Source organism: Festucalex cinctus, chromosome 18 (assembly GCF_051991245.1).
Source record: "Festucalex cinctus isolate MCC-2025b chromosome 18, RoL_Fcin_1.0, whole genome shotgun sequence".
Lineage (NCBI taxonomy): Eukaryota > Metazoa > Chordata > Actinopteri > Syngnathiformes > Syngnathidae > Festucalex > Festucalex cinctus.
In genome coordinates, this window is record NC_135428.1 from 23,894,942 (window position 1) to 23,914,775 (window position 19,834).

Sequence of the window (19,834 nt, forward strand, 5' to 3'; positions counted from 1 at the left end):
TCGGGGAATATCCTGGCAAGAATCACACGCATACCTAATCAATTGGCCAAAATGGCCACCGCCTTGGGAGGCCTGGTTGGCGAGAAACCTGGGCATATCATTTGTCTAAAATGGCCGCCGTGCATGGTAAGTTGGAAAATGGCCGCCATACGTGGTAAGTTAGGTGGTAAGATGGAAGAGCTCATGACGTGAAATGGTGGAATATATTGAAGTTGGAACGAAGTCAATCGGATAAATAATGTGGAAGTAAATGGAAAATGTAGAATGTGGGAAATATTTGGGTACGAAATCGGGAATTGTGGGTAAGGCGTGAATTTTGGAACTGAAAAGCTGGAAGAGCTCATGGCTTGAATTGGTGGAATATATTGAAGTTGAAACGACGTCAATCGAATGAAAAATGTCGAAGTAAATGTGAAATGTAGAATGTGGGAAATATTCGGGTACAAAATCGGGAATTGTGGGTAAGGCATGAATTTTGGAACTGAAAAGCTGGAAGAGCTCATGGCTTGAATTGCTGGAATATATTGAAGTTGGAACGAAGTCAATCGGATGAATAATGTGGAAGTAAATGTGAAATATAGAATGTGGGAAATATTCGGGTACCAAATCCGGAATTGTGGGCAAGGTGTGAATTTTGGAACTGAAAAGCTGGAAGAGCTCATGGCTTGAATTGCTGGAATATATTGAAGCTGGAACGACGTCAATCGGATGCACTAGCATGCTCACTTCCTGTTGATTTCAGGCCACTTCCTGTTTAAATCGGGTCACTTCCTGTTGAAATGGGTCACTTCCTGTTGATTTTAGGTCACTTCCTGTTGATTTGAGGTCACTTCCTGTTAAAATCAGGTCACTTCCTGTTAAAATCAGGTCATTTCCTGTTGAAATTGGGTCACTTCCTGTTGAAATCGGGTCACTTCCTGTTAAAATCAGGTCACTTCCTGTTGATTTCAGGCCACTTCCTGTTGAAATCGGGTCACTTCCTGTTGATATGAGGTCACTTCCTGTTAAATTCAGGTCACTTCCTGTTAAAATCAGGTCACATCCTGTTGATTTCAGGCCACTTCCTGTTGAAATCGGGTCACTTCCTGTTGATATGAGGTCACTTCCTGTTAAAATCAGGTCACTTCCTGTTGATTTCAGGCCACTTCCTGTTGAAATCGGGTCACTTCCTGTTGAAATCGGGTCACTTCCTGTTGATTTTAGGTCACTTCCTGTTGATATGATGTCACTTCCTGTTGATTTTAGGTCACTTTCTGTTGATATGAGGTCACTTTCTGTTGATATGAGGTCACTTCCTATTGATATGAGGTCACTTCCTGTTGATATGAGGTCACTTCCTGTCGAAATCGGGTCACTTCCTGTTAAAATCAGGTCACTTCCTGTTGAGTTTAGGTCACTTCCTATTGAAATTAGCTCGAAATGGCGGAAATCCTAGGCGTCCCTAATCAATTGGCCAAGATGGCCGCCGCCCTCGGTGGACGACGTGGCGGAAATCCTAGGCTTCCCGAATCAATTGGCCAAGATGGCCGCCGCCCCCGGTGGACGACGTGGCGGAAATCCTCGGCGTCCCTAATCCATTGGCCAAGATGGCCGCCGGCCTGTGGGTCCAGGTTGGCGAGAATCCTGGGCATATCTAATCATTTATCCAAAATGGCCGCCATTCATGGTAATTTGGAAAATGGCCGCCATGCGTGGTAAGTTCGGTGGTAAGATGGAAGAGTTCATGACGTGAAATGGTGGAATATATTGAAGTTGGAACGAAGTCAATCGGAAAAAATAATGTGGAAGTAAATGGAAAATGTAGAATGTGGGAAATATTTGGGTACGAAATTGGGAATTGTGGGTAAGGCGTGAATTTTGGAACTGAAAAGCTGGAAGAGCTCATGGCTTGAATTGGTGGAATATATTGAAGTTGAAACGACGTCAATCGGATGAATAATGTGGAAGTAAATGTGAAATATAGAATTTGGGAAATATTCGGGTACGAAATTGGGAATTGTGGGTAAGGCGTGAATTTTGGAACTGAAAAGCTGGAAGAGCTCATGGCTTGAATTGCTGGAATATATTGAAGTTGGAACGAAGTCAATCGGATGAATAATGTGGAAGTAAATGAAAAATGTAGAATGTGGGAAATATTCGGGTACGAAATCGTGAATTGTGGGTAAGGCGTGAATTTTGTAACTGAAAAGCTGGAAGAGCTCATGATGGAACATATTGAAGTTTGAACGAAGTGAATCGGATGAAAAATGTGGAAGGAAATGTGAAATTTTGAATCTCCCATTAAGAATACATGGGGAAAAAGGCCTCCAGCCTTCACACAATAAGAATAAGAATAACGGGAATGGTGTAGAATAACATATGTGTGAAGGCCTCCAGCCTTCACACAATAACGGGAATGGTGTAGAATAACATATGTGTGAAGGCCTCCAGCCTTCACACAATAACGGGAATGGTGTAGAATAACATATGTGTGAAGGCCTCCAGCCTTCACACAATAAGAATAACGGGAATGGTGTAGAATAACATATGTGTGAAGGCCTCCAGCCTTCACACAATAAGTATAACGGGAATGGTGTAGAATAACATATGTGTGAAGGCCTCCAGCCTTCACACAACTAGATCTGCGAGCAGCTATAAAGGGCCCTCGCAGCCCGGGCCACGTTGGGGTACTTGCACGTTGGGGTACTTGCACGTTGGGGTACTCGCACATTGGGGTACTGGCACATTAGGAGCAAAATGTCTTTGAACATGGCATGATAAACCTTTACATGTGGATTTTTTTTTGCCAGGTGTGATGTGTGTGTCAAGCTCAATGGGTTTTGGTGATTGTTAAGATCTGCAAAAATCAGCGTCTTTTTTTTTTTTTTGGGAATGAGTTGACCTGATTGGTATTTTTTGTAAAAGTATATATACCCATCATCGCTCGTACTCATTGCATGATGTTGCTTTTATTGTCCATAGAGGCTATCAAGAATAAATAAAACAAAATAAAAAAGTACATATGTTTGGATCGGTTTGATACCAGTGAACATCTTGAGTAGTGGAAAGTAAAAGATAATTCAGAAATGAATTAGTTATAATACTTACAATGAGTTCACAAATTTTGTACAAAATACCGTAAGTGTTTTTTTTTTTTTTTTAATTTTGTGCCTCAAGGACTAGGTGGCGCTGTATTAAAAACTGAATTTTGTCATAGAGATACCTTCAGGCCTTGACTAGAAATATACATGTCAAGTTTGGGATTTTTTTGAAGCATGTACCGGGGAGTTATTAAGCATATCCTTAATTGACAATACTGCTTTTAACGTCCATAGAGGCTATCAAAAATAAATAAAACTAAATAAAAAATACACATGTTTGGATAGGTCTGATGCCAGTGAACATTTTGAGTGGTGGAAAGTAAAAGAATATTCATAAATGACTTAGTTATCACACTGGGAATGAGTTTACAATCTTTGTAAAAATACCGTAAGTGGGGTATTTTTTTTTTCTGCCTCAAGGGCTAGGTGGCGCTGCATATATAACTGAATGTTGTCATCGAGATAGCTTCAGGCCTTGACGATAAACATACATGTCAAGTTTGGGATTTTTTGGAGCATGTACCGGAGAGTTATCAAGCATATCCTTTTTCATTGCTAAACGTGTTTACAATTTTTGTAAAAATACCGTAAGTGGGGTATTTTTTTTTCATGCCTCAAGGGCTAGGTGGCGCTGCATATATAACTGAATGTTGTCATCGAGATACCTTCAGGCCTTGACGATAAACATACATGTCAAGTTTGGGATTTTTTGGAGCATGTACCGGGGAGTTATTCAGCATATCCTTTTTCAATGCGAAACACAAATTTTGATGCCCTGCCCTCATCATATAGTATTTCGAAAAGTCAAGATTTTTTCCCCCTGTCGTTGGCTCAGGTCTTGACATGGCCCAGGTCAAGTCTTAACTCGTGTAAAGCACATTGAGTTGCCTTGTGTATGAAATGTGCTATACAAATAAACTTGCCTTGCCTTGCCTTAACTCAGTCGGATGAAACGTGTAGGAGAAGTGGGCAAAAGTATGCCCCCTGTAAATGTGCAAAAATCGTCAAAAATGGGACATTCAAAAATTCGTAGCTTACTTCCTGTTCATTTTAGCATATGGGTCCAAGAGACTTTTTTGTAGGTCTTGGGCTCCCTGATACACCTAAAAATATTCGTCGTTCTTGCTTAAACGTACAACCGGGGCTGCTTCATTAAAAATTTCTAGGGGGCGCTATTGAGTCTTTTTTTCAAAAATAGCACAATCAACAATAAAATATTGCTCATTTTACCAGGCCAGATGTGTGTGCCAAGTTTCATGAGTTTCTGTGCCTGTTTATACCCTCAAAACTGGCGTTGTTTTCTTGGCGAACAGCGCTTAGCCACGCCCACAGCAATTCGCGAAAACTCACAAACTTCGTGTTGTGACATCATGAAGGCCGAAACCCTCATCTGAGCAAATATGAGGTAGGTCCAGTTAACGTGTTTGGAGAAAAATGTAGAAGAAAATTCGCAAGAAAAAAAATGCCACTAGGTGGCGCTATCAGTAAGATGAAATATAAGTTCGTAGATGTCTTTAGGGCTGGACTCTCATCAAATGTGTGACATTTTGAGAAGATAGGATCATCTGGGTCAAGTTCATGCAGCTTTTATTGTCACGAAAAATCTTAAAGACTTTGCGTTACCGTAGCGGCCACGCCCTTTGGCAAAAAGTTACAATATTCGGTGTGGGGCATGATCAACATCTTAAGGCTATTCTGACCAATTTTCAACTGGATCCCTTCAACGAGCTCGGCACAGTGGCTAAAAACGTAAAGTATGACATTAATTGTTACCACTAGGTGGCGCTATATGTATAACTGAATTTTATCATATAGATGTTTTCAGGCCGTGACTATTACGTTGCCTGAGAAGTTTGAGATTTTTTGGAGCTTGAACATGGGAGTTATTAAGCATTTGCTCTTTCTGGACAAATGCAATTTTAAAGGCAATATTTGATGCCCCGCCCCCGTCATATAGTATTTCGAAAAGGCAAGATGTTTTTCCCAGTTGTTCTCTCAGGTCTTGAGATGATAAATGCCAAGTTTGAAGTCAATTGGATGAAAAATGTTTGCAAAGGGGGAAAAAGCATGACCACAGTGAATGTGCCAAAATAGGCCAAAAATGGACATAAAAAAATTCATAGCTCACTTCCTGTACATTTTAGCTACATGGTCCCAATAGACTTTTTTTGTGCGTCTCGGGGTGCTACACGTGCCTGCCAATTTTCGTTGCTCTGGCTCAAACGTGCCGGGCTTGGTTTTTCTTTTTCTACGCTAGGGGGCGCTATAGAGTCGCGTTGTTATGACGACTTCATAATATCAAATTTTTCGCCGGGCCTGAGGAGTGTGCAAAGTTTTTCGTGAATGTTTAGGTACCCAAAATCACGATCGTTTGCGGAGAATAAAGAAGAAGAAGAAGGATAAGAAGAAGAATAATAATTTTTACAAAAACAATAGGGACCTCGCAGCGGTCGCTGCTCGGGCCCTAATAACGGGAATGGTGTAGAATAACATATGTGTGGCCTCCAGCCTTCACACAACTAGAAATGCCATTTCTGGGGAAACGGCGTGTGAAGGCTGGAGAGCTGAATGAATACCTGTGGAATGATTTGGAATAATGTTGAATGATATTGAATGAAATTGAATGGTGTTGAATGATATTGAATGATGTTGAATGATATTGAATGATGTTGAATGATACTGAATGACATGGAATGAGCTTAACTTGCTGAAGTTGGAATGGTTTGAATTCATCCAGAAATCTAGAAGCAGTTGAAGGAAGACAAATAGCAAATAGTAAAAATAAATCAGCAAGAAACAAGAAAACAAGTAAGAAATCAAGTAAGAAATGGAGGAAGTACCAAGTAATCGGGTGAGCAATGGAGTAAAGTGAGAAGAATTAAGTAAGCAATGAAGTGAGGGGAGAATCGAGTAGCAATGGTGTAAGGAGTGGCAAACTTAAGCAATTAAGTAATAGTCACTGTTGAAATCAGATCACATTTGCATTAGCATTCTAATCTAACATTAGCATTAGAATGCTAACTTAGCATTAGCACGCTAAGTTAACATTAGCATTAGCATGCTAACTTAGCATTAGCATGCTAACTTAACATTAGAATTAGTATGCTAACTTAGCATTAGCATTAGCATGCTAAGTTAACATTAGCATGCTAACATTAGCATTAACATGTTAAGCTAACATTAACATTAGCATACTAAGCTAACATTAGCATTAGCATGCTAACATTAGCATTAGCATGCTAACTTAGCATTACCATTTGCATGCTAACTTGGCATTAGCATGCTAAGCTAGCATTAGCATGTTCACTTCCTGTTGAAATCAGGTCACTTCCTGTTGAAATCGGGTCACTTTCGGTTGATATTAGGTCACTTCCTGTTGAAATTGGGTCACTTCCTGTTGAAATCGGGTCACTTCCTGTTGATTTTAAGTCACTTCCTGTTGATTTTAGGTCACTTCCTGTTAAAATCAGGTCACTTCCTGTTGAAATCGGGTCACTTCCTGTTGAAATTAGGTCACTTCCTGTTGATATGTGGTCACTTCCTGTTGAAATCAGGTCACTTCCTGTTGAAATTCTCTCTGTGGAAATCAGTTCACATATGCATTAGTATACTAAGCTAGCATTAGCATGCTAAGCTAACATTAGCAATTGCATGCTAATATAGTATTAGTGTTTTAATCTAGCATTAGCATTGGCTTGCTAAGCTAGATTAGCATGATAAGCTAACATTAGCATGAACATGCTAACTTAGCCTTCGCATGCTAACTTAACATTAGCATTAACATGCTAACTTAGCATTAGCATTAACATGCTAACTTAGTATTAGCATTAACATGCTAACTTAGCATTAGCATGCTAAGCTAACATTAGCATTAGCATGCTAAGCTAATATTAGAATTAGCATGCTAACATTAGCATGCTAAGCTAGCATTAGCATGCTAACAGCATTAACATTAGCATGTTAAGCTAATATTAACATTAGCATGCTAAGCTAGCATTAGCATGCTAACTTAGCACTAGCATGCTCACTTCCTGTTGATTTCAGGTCACTTCCTGTTGAAATCGGGTCATTTCCTGTTGATATTAGATCACTTCCTTTTGATTTCAGGTCACTTCCTGTTGAAATCGGGTCATTTCCTGTTGATATTAGATCACTTCCTGTTGAAATTGGGTCACTTCCTGTTGAAATCGTGTCACTTCCTATTGATATTAGGTCACTTTGGGGTCACTTCCTATTGAAATTGGGTCACTTCCTATGGAAATCAAGTGACTTCCAAGTCACTTCCTTTTGATATCAGGTCACTTCCTGTTCAGGTCGGGCATATCCTGACAAGAATCCCAGGCGTACCTAATCAATTGGCCAAGATGGCCGCCGCCCTGGGGGGCCAGGTTGGCGAGAATCCTGGGCAGATCTAATCATTTGTCTAAAATGGCTGCCGTGCGTGGTAAGGTGGTAGAGCTCATGGCGTGAATTACTGGAATATATTGAAGTTGGAATGAAGTAAATCGGATGAATAATGTGGAAGTAAATGGAAAATGTATAATGTGAGAATAATCAACTACGCAATAGGAAATTGTGAATTTTGGAACTGAGAAGCTGGAATCGCTCATAGCAAGAAATACTGGAATGTACTGAAGTTGAAATGAAGTAAATCGGATGAATAATGTGGAAGTAAATGGAAAAGTATAATGTGGGAATAATCGGTTATGAAATCGGAAATTGTGAATTTTGGAACGTAAAAGCTGGAATAGCTCATAGCATGAAATACAGTGATACCTAATACATGATACATAATTGGTTCCCAGAAAGGGTTTGTAAGGCGAAAAGTTTGTCTTCCGAACATTTATTTCCCATAAGAAACCATTAAAATGAAAATAATCCGTTCCCAGATCCCTATAAAACATAATTTTCTACTAAATAAGCCTTAAAACTACACAAAAATATACCTTATTTTATGTATAATAAATGTGCTATTGTATTGTAATTAAAGAAATAAACTGTACTGTATAATAAAGTCGTTTTATTTACCTTTGTGATGGTAGTTCTTAAGGATGGTAGCAATGGTAGACTTACTTCATTCGCGAGCGTTTCACCGCGTAGAGTGTTTATGGAACGGTTGCCGCTCATTCGCACTTTCGTGCTCACCGGAGCGGAGGAGGTGTGTCCCTTGGTGAACAAGGAAATGGATAGGGGTGTGCTCCAAAAATCGATACGGCAATATATCGTTGCGGGCCTCATTACACGTATCGATACGCAGGCGTCAGAATCGATATTGCTCGTTATGTTTAAATAGGCAGTTAACGTTTGCCTTTGGAGCTTACATTCTACCTGAAAAATAAAAACCAGCAGCTTCTTTGAAGTTAATTGCCTTCAATTAATGCAAAAAATAGCTCACCAGTGATTGGATAGTGGATAATGTGTCTTGCGAAGAAAAATGAAAACAGAGGAAGAATATCAACATTTATTTACTTCTAAACTTAATATAGCACGTGTCTTAATGTACCAATTTTCTTATATTTTGTTTAAAAACGAAATAGAATGTGTTACACAAAAAAAAATGCTGTTTTTATTTCCCCAAATATTTCAAATAAGCACATTTTAGAGCTGTAATTTGAATACTTTGATATTTTTGCTCATATCGGCTCATGCCTATTAATAAACGTTCCCAGTGTGTCAGTCATATATATGACTGTTATTCTAAAATGCAAGTAAATTAATGTAATCTATCGGGATACGTATCGCCTTGAAGATCAAGTATTGGGATATATATGTATCGCGATACGTCTCGTATCGTGACCCCTGTATCGTGATACGTATCGTATCGTGAGGTTGGCGGCAATACCCAGCCGTAGAAGTGGAGCACTTTAGCGAGTCAACAAAAAGTGAGCACCGCCAACTACTTTCATCTCTTTCCTGGGACTAAACTGCCGTGGCACTATTTTCTCCTTTTCTGAGGTACGTGATAGCACTTTCGCTTTTTTTTAGTGGCGCGAACTCCATTGACTACAATGCAAACGCGCCACCATCCCTCGCCGTCCCTCGCTTTTGGTGAGAACGTAGCATTAGGCTTAACACTAGCCTGTGGTGGGGTCTTTTTCGGTCCCATAATAGCAAAAGTACACTCAATATGGTCCAAAATGTCTATCAAACACAAACCGCGTCCGCACTAAAAGAAAGGGGTCACGAACTGGGACGCCGTGAGCGTGCGTCAGCTTCTCGTGGCCGCCACCGTGGTGCTGTTCGACCACGTGGTTTGGTTCGTCCGCCGAAAACTAGTTCGTCAGCAGAGTCTATATACTCGCGAATTTAATGTTCGTGAGGCGAAAAGTTCGTGAGCTTAAGCGTTCGTCAGCCGAGGTATCACTGTACTGGAATGTACTGAAGTTGGAATGAAGTAAATCGGATGAATAATGTGGAAGTAAATAGAAAGTGTAGAATGTGGGAATAATCGGCTACGAAATCGGAAATTGTGAATTTTGGAACTGAAAAGCTGGAAGAGCTCACGGCCTGAATTACTGGAATATATTGAAGTTGGGATGAAGTGAATCGGATGAATAATGTGGAAGTAAATGTGAAATGTATAATCTCCCATTAAGAATAATGGGGAAAAATTGGGTACGAAATCGGAAATTGTGGGTAAACGGTGAATACTTGGAATACACAAAATGCACCCAAGCATGTCATGAATATTTGGAATATGTTAACATTGGAATGACGAAAATCGAATGAATTATGTGGAAGTAGTTACACGTCAAAAAAGTGGGCGGAATAAGTTGAAGAAGAAGAAGAAGAAGAAAGAATGAATGAATAACATATGTGTGAAGGCCACCAGCCTTCACACAATAAAGAATGAATAACATATGTGTGAAGGCCACCAGCCTTCCCACAATAACGGGACTGGTGTAGAATAACGGGACTGGTGTAGAATAACATATGTGTGAAGGCTTCCAGCCTTCACACATATGTTAAGGAGGAGCCTGGAGTACTACAGTAGCCAATAACCATGCAGAACATAAATGATAACCACTGTGTTCAATCACGTAATGATCTACACATGCCATCTTATGCAATTGTGCTCAAACCTTATCTGAAATCCTTTGACATGAATTGGTGTCCAGTAGAGACACACTGGTGATAAATGTAACAATAGGCTTGATTCAGCGTTTTTCATCTGTCCCTATTGTCTCGCAGGCAATGGTTTCAATGAAAAACTTCAAAGCCTCTCAATTTTACGAGAACAAAGAGTACACTTGTGGGTTCATTGCATCTTATATGGGGATTGGGGATTAATTGAAGCTATTGACTGTGAATTCACAAATGGGACTGAGCAAAGATGAGAACTGAACTGATTGCCTGGCAAGAGTGAAGCCAAAGTGTCAAAAATATATGCTGTAATACAGACATAAACAGAGGCAGTCTGTCACACGCATAACATGCACACGCACGCACACCACACCCACACACACACACACACACACCCACACACTGCAGACAATGTTGGTATGCAGCAGGTGGATCAGAGAGGAGTAGGGCAAAACGTAGTGAAGCGCCTCCAGTCATTATTGACCATTCCTCCATGAAGCTCTATGCTGCATAAATGCATTTACACTCACTTGCATGCACAAAATACACACAAAAAGACAATAAATGGAGACACAAGCCTGCAGTACGAGTGGATGGAACTAGACTGGACTTTACATGACTTGACGACTGGTCTAGACGTGACATGACTGACTGGTCTAAACAGGACTGGACTGGACTGGACTGGAAGTGACATGACTGGACTGGATGTGACGTGACGTGACTGGACTGGATGTGACTTGACAGGACTCATCGTGGCCGGACTCGACATGACGTGGATGGACTCGATGTATCTGGACTCAACTCGACAATGACAACAAGGCAACACCCAAACATACACCAATGCACCCACATCGACTGAACAAAGACAGGAGACTAAGGCGAAAGCCCGTTTCAATGTATCTGCACAAGTTTCTAACCGTTTGGGCAGTGCGTCCACACGGCGGCGCCGTTTCTGAGCTTGAAACCAATCACTTTTGGAACCGCTGTCGGTTTAAGATGTGATCGGGCTGCAAGATTGTATCGGGGTCGCCTGCAGATGACGTCACGCTACAAGATTGTCCAAAAATTGTCCGTTTACAATTGTTCAAATTAACAAAATCATGGACTAAAATTGTAAAAACTTAAATAAACCTAAAAATATAAAAAGCACAATACTTTAAGAGTGGAAAAAAAAATAGATTTGCACTTGCCGGCGATGAAGTTAGCTTCGGTTTGGTTTCTTTTTTAGCTGTTCACAAATCAATCACAATAACAAAAAAAAACAAAAAAACATAATGATAATAGGAACACATTAACAATCTAAAATGACAATATTTGTCACATCTGAGACAATTATTTTGTGTATTTATCTTTTAGTCAATCTATTTTATTATTTATTCAATATATTTTGCGTTTATACTCTTAGTTTTATTTACGTTTTTACAATTTCAGTCTGTACATTTTGTTATTTAAATTATATCTTTAATATTTTCTTTCCAATGTTTGACGTCAACTGGATAATTTCCAGCCAATCATGTAGCGGGACGTGTTCGTTCGGCGACCCCGATACGATCTGGCAGCCCGATCACATCTGGTGCCGACACCGGGCTCCAGAGTGGAAACATTCCAAAACGCGCCCCTTATGTTCCAATGTGGACACCATATGTGGGATACTCCTCAAGTGATGACGTAGTGGTCGCAGCTCGATGACGAAACGTTGTAGTTTAATGACGTATGCTCCAATTCTCACGTGACTGCGTGCAAACCGCCATTCTGTCAACAAAAATGCCGGATAGCCGTGTCGTAGTCGTTTTGCGCAACTTCCTTAGCTTGCTTATGCTTTTACAGCAAAATATTTTGCGGGATGTTGTACTTGAAACCCGTCATTGTCACTGTTCGTCTCACTGATCTGTATATATTACTGGATAGCCGATAGACCAAGACTTTTGAAGCCTTGAGGCCGCCATATTACTCCTCCCAAGAAACAGCTCCCTTTGGCTATGCTACAGCGCCACTCCAGACTTGGCATATACAGCCTTAAATGGACTCAACTCAGCGTCTTCTTTTGGACATTCGCATGTCTTGAAACCTTTCTGAACTGTAGAGGATTCTTTTGAGGAACCAAGCTAGTTTTGCTCCTGTGTGAACAGGGCCTAAAGGGCCTATTGTGGCAGTTTTAATATTGCGATATCACAATATTGCCGTTATGTTTTGGGATGGTACCTTTCACATTTGAACCAATACTGTTCCGATACTCGGTACCTGGGAATCGGTACCGGTACTCAACGGTACCAATTTTCGGTACATTTATGCTCTTGTTTTCATTTCATTTTTTTTCTTTTTTTTTCCAATTTTATTTATTTATTTTACGTAATAAATGTTCATCGTTATGCAACAGTATTTTTTCTAATCAATTTAACAATTAATTAATAAATATATAAACTTTGACAAATAACAAAAATGTAAAACAAATGTATAGAAGCCCATTCCCGCCAGTAAAAAAAAAAAAAAGAAAAGCCGTTTACCTTCTCTCATGATTCTATTCGGTGGGGTCGCTCCCAGCCGTGCGCTGATTCCGGGGAAGCGGACATTTCCAGCTTCCGCCGGGTGCGGAGGCTTTCCTCCGACTTTAGAAACTGTATGTATTTGTTTGGCTTGTCGAGCGGCACAAAAGTCTCACTCGTCCCCAAACCCGGAAATGTTGGCGTCCCTCCACTGGCTGCAGCCCGGCCTGGACCCGGTTGAGTGAATGCTGTGGACCGAGGAAGAAGCGGTGGCACCCGCGGGTTCGGTGGTCGGTCTCTCAGCTGAGCTGCCACCCGCTCGCCGCCATTCGCTTCCGCCGACCGACCCGCGAGGGTCGAAGTTCCCGCGAGTGGGGGACGTCAGCATGCCGGGTGCATAATTTGCATATAATGTTGCGTTCAAGTGCACCATGGAAAATAGTCAACTCACATACCACCGCACAATCGCAACTTACCCCGGGTTTTCACCGGTTGCGGTGCGGTTGCGGTGCGGTGCGTCTTGACTGCGTGCTCCGGACGGGTCAATTTTTTTGTCAATCCACACCGGCTCCGCACAGCTGCGGTCCGGCAGCTCCGTCGCCGCCCACTTCCCAACGTGTCTCGCGGGACCGCGCGCGCGCGATCATGTGGTATTTCACAACGACAAACATACAGAAAGTCTGTGCTCAACAGAGAAGCAGAAAGAGAGGTGGACTTCTTTTGATTTAACCTTTTCTTCTTCTTCTGCTATGAGATTCCATGCAGCATCCTTTTTTTGGTTGTCCTTGTAAAGTATATTAATAACGAGAGTCGGGTCAGTGCGGGTCCACTCTTTATTTCTGTCTTCCGCGTCCGGCTGCCGCTCAGTACGGCAAGCGAGACGGGCACAACAAGCAATCGCGAACATCAAACTCACAATACATTACAGTCCTTATAAAAAGGATGTGCCGTGTCATATATTATTTTGTGGTTTTCCACCTCCAATATAAACCTCTCCTCGTCCATGTTCGCTGGTGTCTAAACCGTGAATGAGCACATGGCCCGGCGACGCCCACGTCACGTTTTGCTGAAAAACTTGCGAAATAGGAGCTGGCAAGTGTTTTATTCTGAAAGGTAACCGGAAATTTATTTTGAAACTGCCTCGGTCTTCCTGTCCCGCTCGATGTGTTTTGTGCTAGCTTGCCATTTGCCGGAGGCCTACCGCTGCGGCGTCCGGCAAAAATAGAAAATAGGTCTATCCTTGCGGAAGGCCTGCGGCGTAGTCGACACGCAACGCACCCGCAAGCGGTGTAAACTGCACCATTCGAATGAATGGAATCTAATTGCTTGCGTCGCCGGACCGCACCGCAACCGCACCGCAACCGCATCCGCTGTAAACCCGGGGTTAGAACGACGGGCTTCAGTATCGAAACATGGCACCGTTTTATTTTATGTGAATCAATGCTCGAAAGTACTGATCCCAATCGATACTTACCACAAAAGTACCGTCTTCGGTACCCATCCCTAGTTATGTTACATCCCTAGTCTATACAAGAACATGTGCAAAACCACATAATAATTGCACCTCTGATGAGATACAAACTACCAAGATCCCTTTAGCTTTTTTTCCTGCATTTGCTGTGTCTCAGACATTATCTATTCGAGAGAAAAATCAGCTCCTTCCTTGTGTATTTTTAGACTCACAGTACATTGCTGTGATATGTTTTTATGGTAATGATAGATTTTGGTGGTGAAGTGTCATAAGAGCATTGCTGGAAGATCAAGATATGAACTTTCTGTATCAAGATTTTGGAGGGTTAACATACAATTTTTTTGTTTTTATTGTTTTTTTGTTTTTTTTTACAGTGTCCCGATTTCTCATCACATCGACGGGAGCCCTGTATATCCTGGATGTTCAAATGGAAGATGGATTATACAACTACAGGTGTATGACACGCCATCGGTACACAGGGGAGACCCGACAGAGCAATAGTGCCCGACTCATTGTCTCAGGTAATTCATTTTTTAAAGAAAAGGTTCATGCACTTTCAATGGTGATGTGATTTGTAGCTGATTTCCGAAACACAAACTGATCCATCCATCCATCCATCCATTTTCTTGACCGCTTATTCCTCACAAGGGTCGCGGGGGCTGCTGGCGCCTATCTCAGCTGGCTCTGGGCAGTAGGCGGGGGACACCCTGGACTGGTTGCCAACCAATCACAGACAAACTGATCTATGACATTAACTAGCTTGAATTTGCCAGTGGCCTAGAATTTGTGAAACCAGATTTTTATTTTATTTTTTAGGTTTTGATATATAGGTGTCCCTGAACATGTGTGCTTGTGTATTTAAAAAAAGAAAAGCCTAATTTGAAACGAATAGCGTGACAGAATGAAAACTCTTGCTTTAAAGAGGGCTTGACATCTGACAAAGGTTATGAGATCGAGGCTGACATATTTTTGGAGGCGACTTGGTCCGAGCAGAATATGCCCTTTCGACAGACATGGAAAAAGTACTTATGTCTTTTTTGCAACCTTGAAGTGACACATTACAATTTAGCAGCCATTGGGGATATTAATGACACTAATAAGAGGCATCATGGGAAGAGTGTGAGCATTTTTGATTATATTCTTCTCTATTTATTGGGAAAATGAATCATTGTCATAGTTTTTTATGCTCGTCTCAGTTCTGCTTTCAGATTCTTGCTGTTTACGTGATTTGTGTGTGGCTAATATTGTGCTGAGCAGCAAAACACCGACAGTATGTTGACAATCCCCAATTTCCAGTACCTGGGTTATATATTTGGTTTTTCTTTTCAACTGTTTATCCACAATTTTGAAAGCAGAGATCCTTTTTTTCAAAATATTCTCCAACAATTCCAACATTGTTTGCAAAATGACAGCCAATTCTTGCACGCCGTAGTTGGCGGGACGTAGCATCACTTGTGATTTGTCCGTTGTCCGCGGCACAAATCCACCTCCCGCCCGGGAGACCACGGTTGTACATATGTGCGCGTGCGTGCGTGTGTATGTGAGAGAGACGGGAGGGGGGAAAAAAACTGTGTTCGCTAAACACGGGGCTGCTGTGTTTTGGCTAGTTACGGCCGACACCATTACAAATAGGCATTAAATAATTGCCATGGCGATGAGCCAACTCTCCCCCTTTGTTTCTCGTTCCTGAATTGAATTGAACTTCCTGAGTTGGTCATAAAATGCAGAGGAATCTCTTCTCTTTGGCGTCCCAACCGTAGCGACACCCCATCTTGGAGTAAACTGCAGCAGAACGTGATTGTATTGTGATGCGTATTGCGCACAAGTATGAAGGCAAAGGCAAGCGCACGAGTGGAGCTCCGCCGTAACGCCTACGCTGTAGCCTGATATAGAAGTATAACGAGGCCTTTACAGTATATTACAAACATACACACATTTGTAAATATGTTTTTTTTTGTCATCTCAATAACACAGTCTTCAAATGATCAGACACTATTGCAGTCAGTTACACACTACTTGTTATGTTCTGGGTTTGGATCCCAAAAACGCAGACACAAATAAGAGTTTAACACTTTATTCACATAACAAATCTTGTCTGCGCGGAACACATTCACGACTAGACCAGAAACAATGAGAAGGCATCATTGATCCAGAGGCATGGACCTTACTTGGGCAGAGCAGCAGATGAGCAGGTGGCCAGATGGACAGATGAATAATTGGTAGTGATGTGCTTCTCGGGTCGAATCCCTGAAGCGTGTGCCGAGTAATGCAGATGAGTGGTTCATGAACGGCGTGTCAATGCGTGTGTTGATGACGTACGTGGTGACGTTTGAAGCCCCACGAAGCAGGTGTACCACGTGACTGATTCAGGAAATGATTCGCTCGGTTTGAGTGTAGTTCGAAATAAAAGCGGCAAAGAAACGCTATGGATTCCCCTTCACTTTTTGTGTTTTCGGGTCCCTTATTACGCTACGTTTTTTGCTTTTGGCATTCGATTTGACGAGCTTCTTTTTGCGATGGAACCAGCAAGAAAGAGATTTTCCCTTGTTTAGGAGCACTTTGAGCAGATCTCACCTCAGAAGGTAATGCACTGCAATTACGGTACTATTTTAACAGATTCCAATAATAAAATAAAATAAAATGTGACAACACATAAAATTCACATTTTTCTGTTCACAGTTGAAAGTCCCCTTCAGTACTGGGAATCACAGAAATATACGCGTCCAATTCTATACAAACTTGCTATCTCATATCGATGCACCCCTGCTTCATCAGTACCATGTGAAAGAGTTTTTTTCCAAAGCAGGTGAAATTCTGTGCAAAAAAAAGAAACCGCCTGAGTCCAAAAACTTCGGAAAAAATTGTTTTTAAATAAAAATGAATAAGCACTTTATTTTACCTCCTTATTTCACATTTTCACTTGTTGCATAAGCACAAACATAGACAAAGTAACACAGAACAATTCATGTTAAAACACTCTTCAAATATATATTCTTTTGTATTTAGAGCATGATTTACACCCCACCATTTTATTGCATGCACCAAGCATGTTATACATTTTTCTGTCCACATGATGGCGTAGTCGAGGAAATGAATCATCTTGAAGCCCCTACGTGTGTGTGAAGCATTTCACTGCAGGGCTTCACTGCTTTACGGGGCTTCATTTTGCCATCACTAAAATTGGGCACCAACACACTTCTCTATCAGACTTATATAGTCAGCGAATGGATCTGATTGGCTGCGGCCAGACATGTGGGTAACCCTGATATGTCGCTGAAACAGGACTGGCATTTATCTGATTCGCTGCTGGTAAAACTGATTGGCTTCTCACCAGAAAAAGAGATTAAAGATTCCTGACGTCACATAGCTTCAGACATCACATAGCTTAGAATTGCCTTTATTGTCTTTGTAACATTAAGATGCGGACGGGATTTTGTTGCTCCCTCGTGCAAAATTAAAATAATTATCAATACACAATATGTACTAAAATAATAGTATATATAGAATAGAAACTAATTAAAAGGGTAGATTAAAACCTGCACAATGTGATAATAAAGTACCCAGTAGTTTAGGGTGCACAATAAAAAATTGTCATTTTAAATGATAAGGATGAGTATCAGTTGAGTCCTGCAACAGCTTTTGGATAAAAAACAGATTTTCTTCATATGTGAGATGTTTTAAGAGTGTATTTGTCCCGATTATTGGGTCCAAAACCAGTCGGAGACGACAATCTTAAATAATGAACATGTTCAATATTTACGACAAAAATCTTAACGTCGGCGGGGACGCCGAGGTGCGCCTGCGCCACCAACTGTGACGTCAAATGGAATGTAGCCAATCAAGAGGCGCCCTAACTGAAAAAGACGGAAGTCAAAAAAACAACAAACAAACAAACAATACAAAAACAACAAGCATATTATTTTCCCCCTCCGAATGGAAAAAAATAAATAAAAATCTTCAAACAATGCATTTCACAGCCGTCAGACTTCACATCCGTCCATGCGATCCTTTTCTGAGACGCCGTTTGACATCGCACAAATCAAGCAAGCTGGAATACATGAACCGTGGGAAATGATGGACAAACAAACACGTGACAAGTTCTTGTCACGTGACATGCGTGTACAAAATAAACCTCTGTAGCGATGGGCAAAATAAAAAATAAATAAATAAATAAATAAATAAATAAATAAATGAAATAAAAAAAATATTTTCCTCTTCCAGTTTTGATTAGATCACGTATAATCACACGAGAGGTCTCTCACGGAGGACTGGAATCTTGACCAGTGTTGAGATGATAGTCTTTATGTATGTATGTGAGGGAACTCTGATGTGATTATCTGCGCACCTTACACACAATACGACCAACGCTGTTCAATACCCGATTTTTTTGTCTTTACGTGTGGCATCTGACGAAGATAAAAAAATCTTTTAAGATTTGAAAAATCCTTATATGTGAACCAGGCTTTAGGAGGTGGAGCCACTGCTGGGCCTTCTTCACCACTGCTGCAGTGTTTATAGTCCAGGACAGGTTTGCTGCGATGTGGAATGAATGGACAGGATGATCACCCCCCAGCTCCAGAGGCAATACTCGAGCTGTTGCACTGCTCTTGGAAGAAAACAAACTATGTTAAGGGGAGATGCAAATGCAAACTAAATGAGGCCCCATGTACAAACTTGTTCCAATGCGCAGTCTATAGGTAATTTGAAGATGACTAACTTGTTGTTCATTTAATATTATTTATAGTTACTTCATTTATAATGCTAAGATTGTTAAAATACAAACCCTAGCGTATTTAATTAAACTGGAGAATTATTTATGTCCAACAAAGTTCCATGGGAGTTTTCTATTTTTTTGAGTGCATGGCTTATCAAGCCCTTCACTGCATGGCCAGCTGACACTTAAACCCACATAACTTCCACCAATTTGGGTTTTCCCTCCCACACCATATGTGATAAATAACATAATAGTAATTGGAGATGAATATTCAGAAACGAAGAAATATAGCTTCAGGTCTCAAGCTTGACAAGTGCTTGAGCAAGACTTGTAAACAACATACAGTATATGCTAACATACATGCTAACCGTTGACGCATTTAGTCCTCATTTACATCGCCAAACTTCATACGACATATATAACATCACTAGTGTTTACGAAAAACATGTATACCTACTTGCAAACGTAAAAGCTACACCTTTCGCACATGATATTTTGTGTTTTGTCGTGTAGAGTGACCGCGGACACGAACAGCTGACTGTTTTTGTCACTAACACTGTTGCATTTCGACATCTGCGAGTGGCTGAATAACATCACGTGATTTGTAGCGTTTTGTGCCATTGGTTCAACTGACATAGTAGTCTGCAGCGTTTTTCTGCACGTTTAATGACATTTACAACTTGATTTTGGGAAAATGTTCAATAATTACGAGTACCAACAAACAAAATCTGATTCAGAAAAAAATAAACTTCAAAACATGAACGATCCAGGTCTTCCCTCACCAGGGATCATTGATCTAAAAAACTAAAGCAGATATGTGGCGTCCGCCCACCGATTATATCAGGAAGTGAAGCCACCGGCGATCATCTTTTACGTTGCCACCCACTCAGCCCACCGAACTTGAAAATATTGATTTTCCCGCAGCGTTCTCATGTTATTTACTAGGGCTGGGTATCTTTGTGAACCTGGCGATACGAAATGTACCTCGATACACAGGTCACGG

At 41.0% G+C, this 19,834-nt stretch overlaps 1 protein-coding gene across 9 annotated transcripts in view; it reads left to right on the forward strand.

The window, feature by feature from the left end:
- The window catches only part of dscama (Down syndrome cell adhesion molecule a), a 703,869-nt gene that overhangs the window by 310,505 nt on the left and 373,530 nt on the right, over positions 1 to 19,834 (forward strand). For all 9 annotated transcript variants that reach the window (XM_077504141.1, XM_077504132.1, XM_077504133.1 and 6 more), the window contains one exon: positions 14,492 to 14,638. In XM_077504141.1, the coding sequence (XP_077360267.1) occupies positions 14,492 to 14,638 (147 nt within the window). The remainder of the gene's footprint in view (positions 1 to 14,491; positions 14,639 to 19,834) is intronic.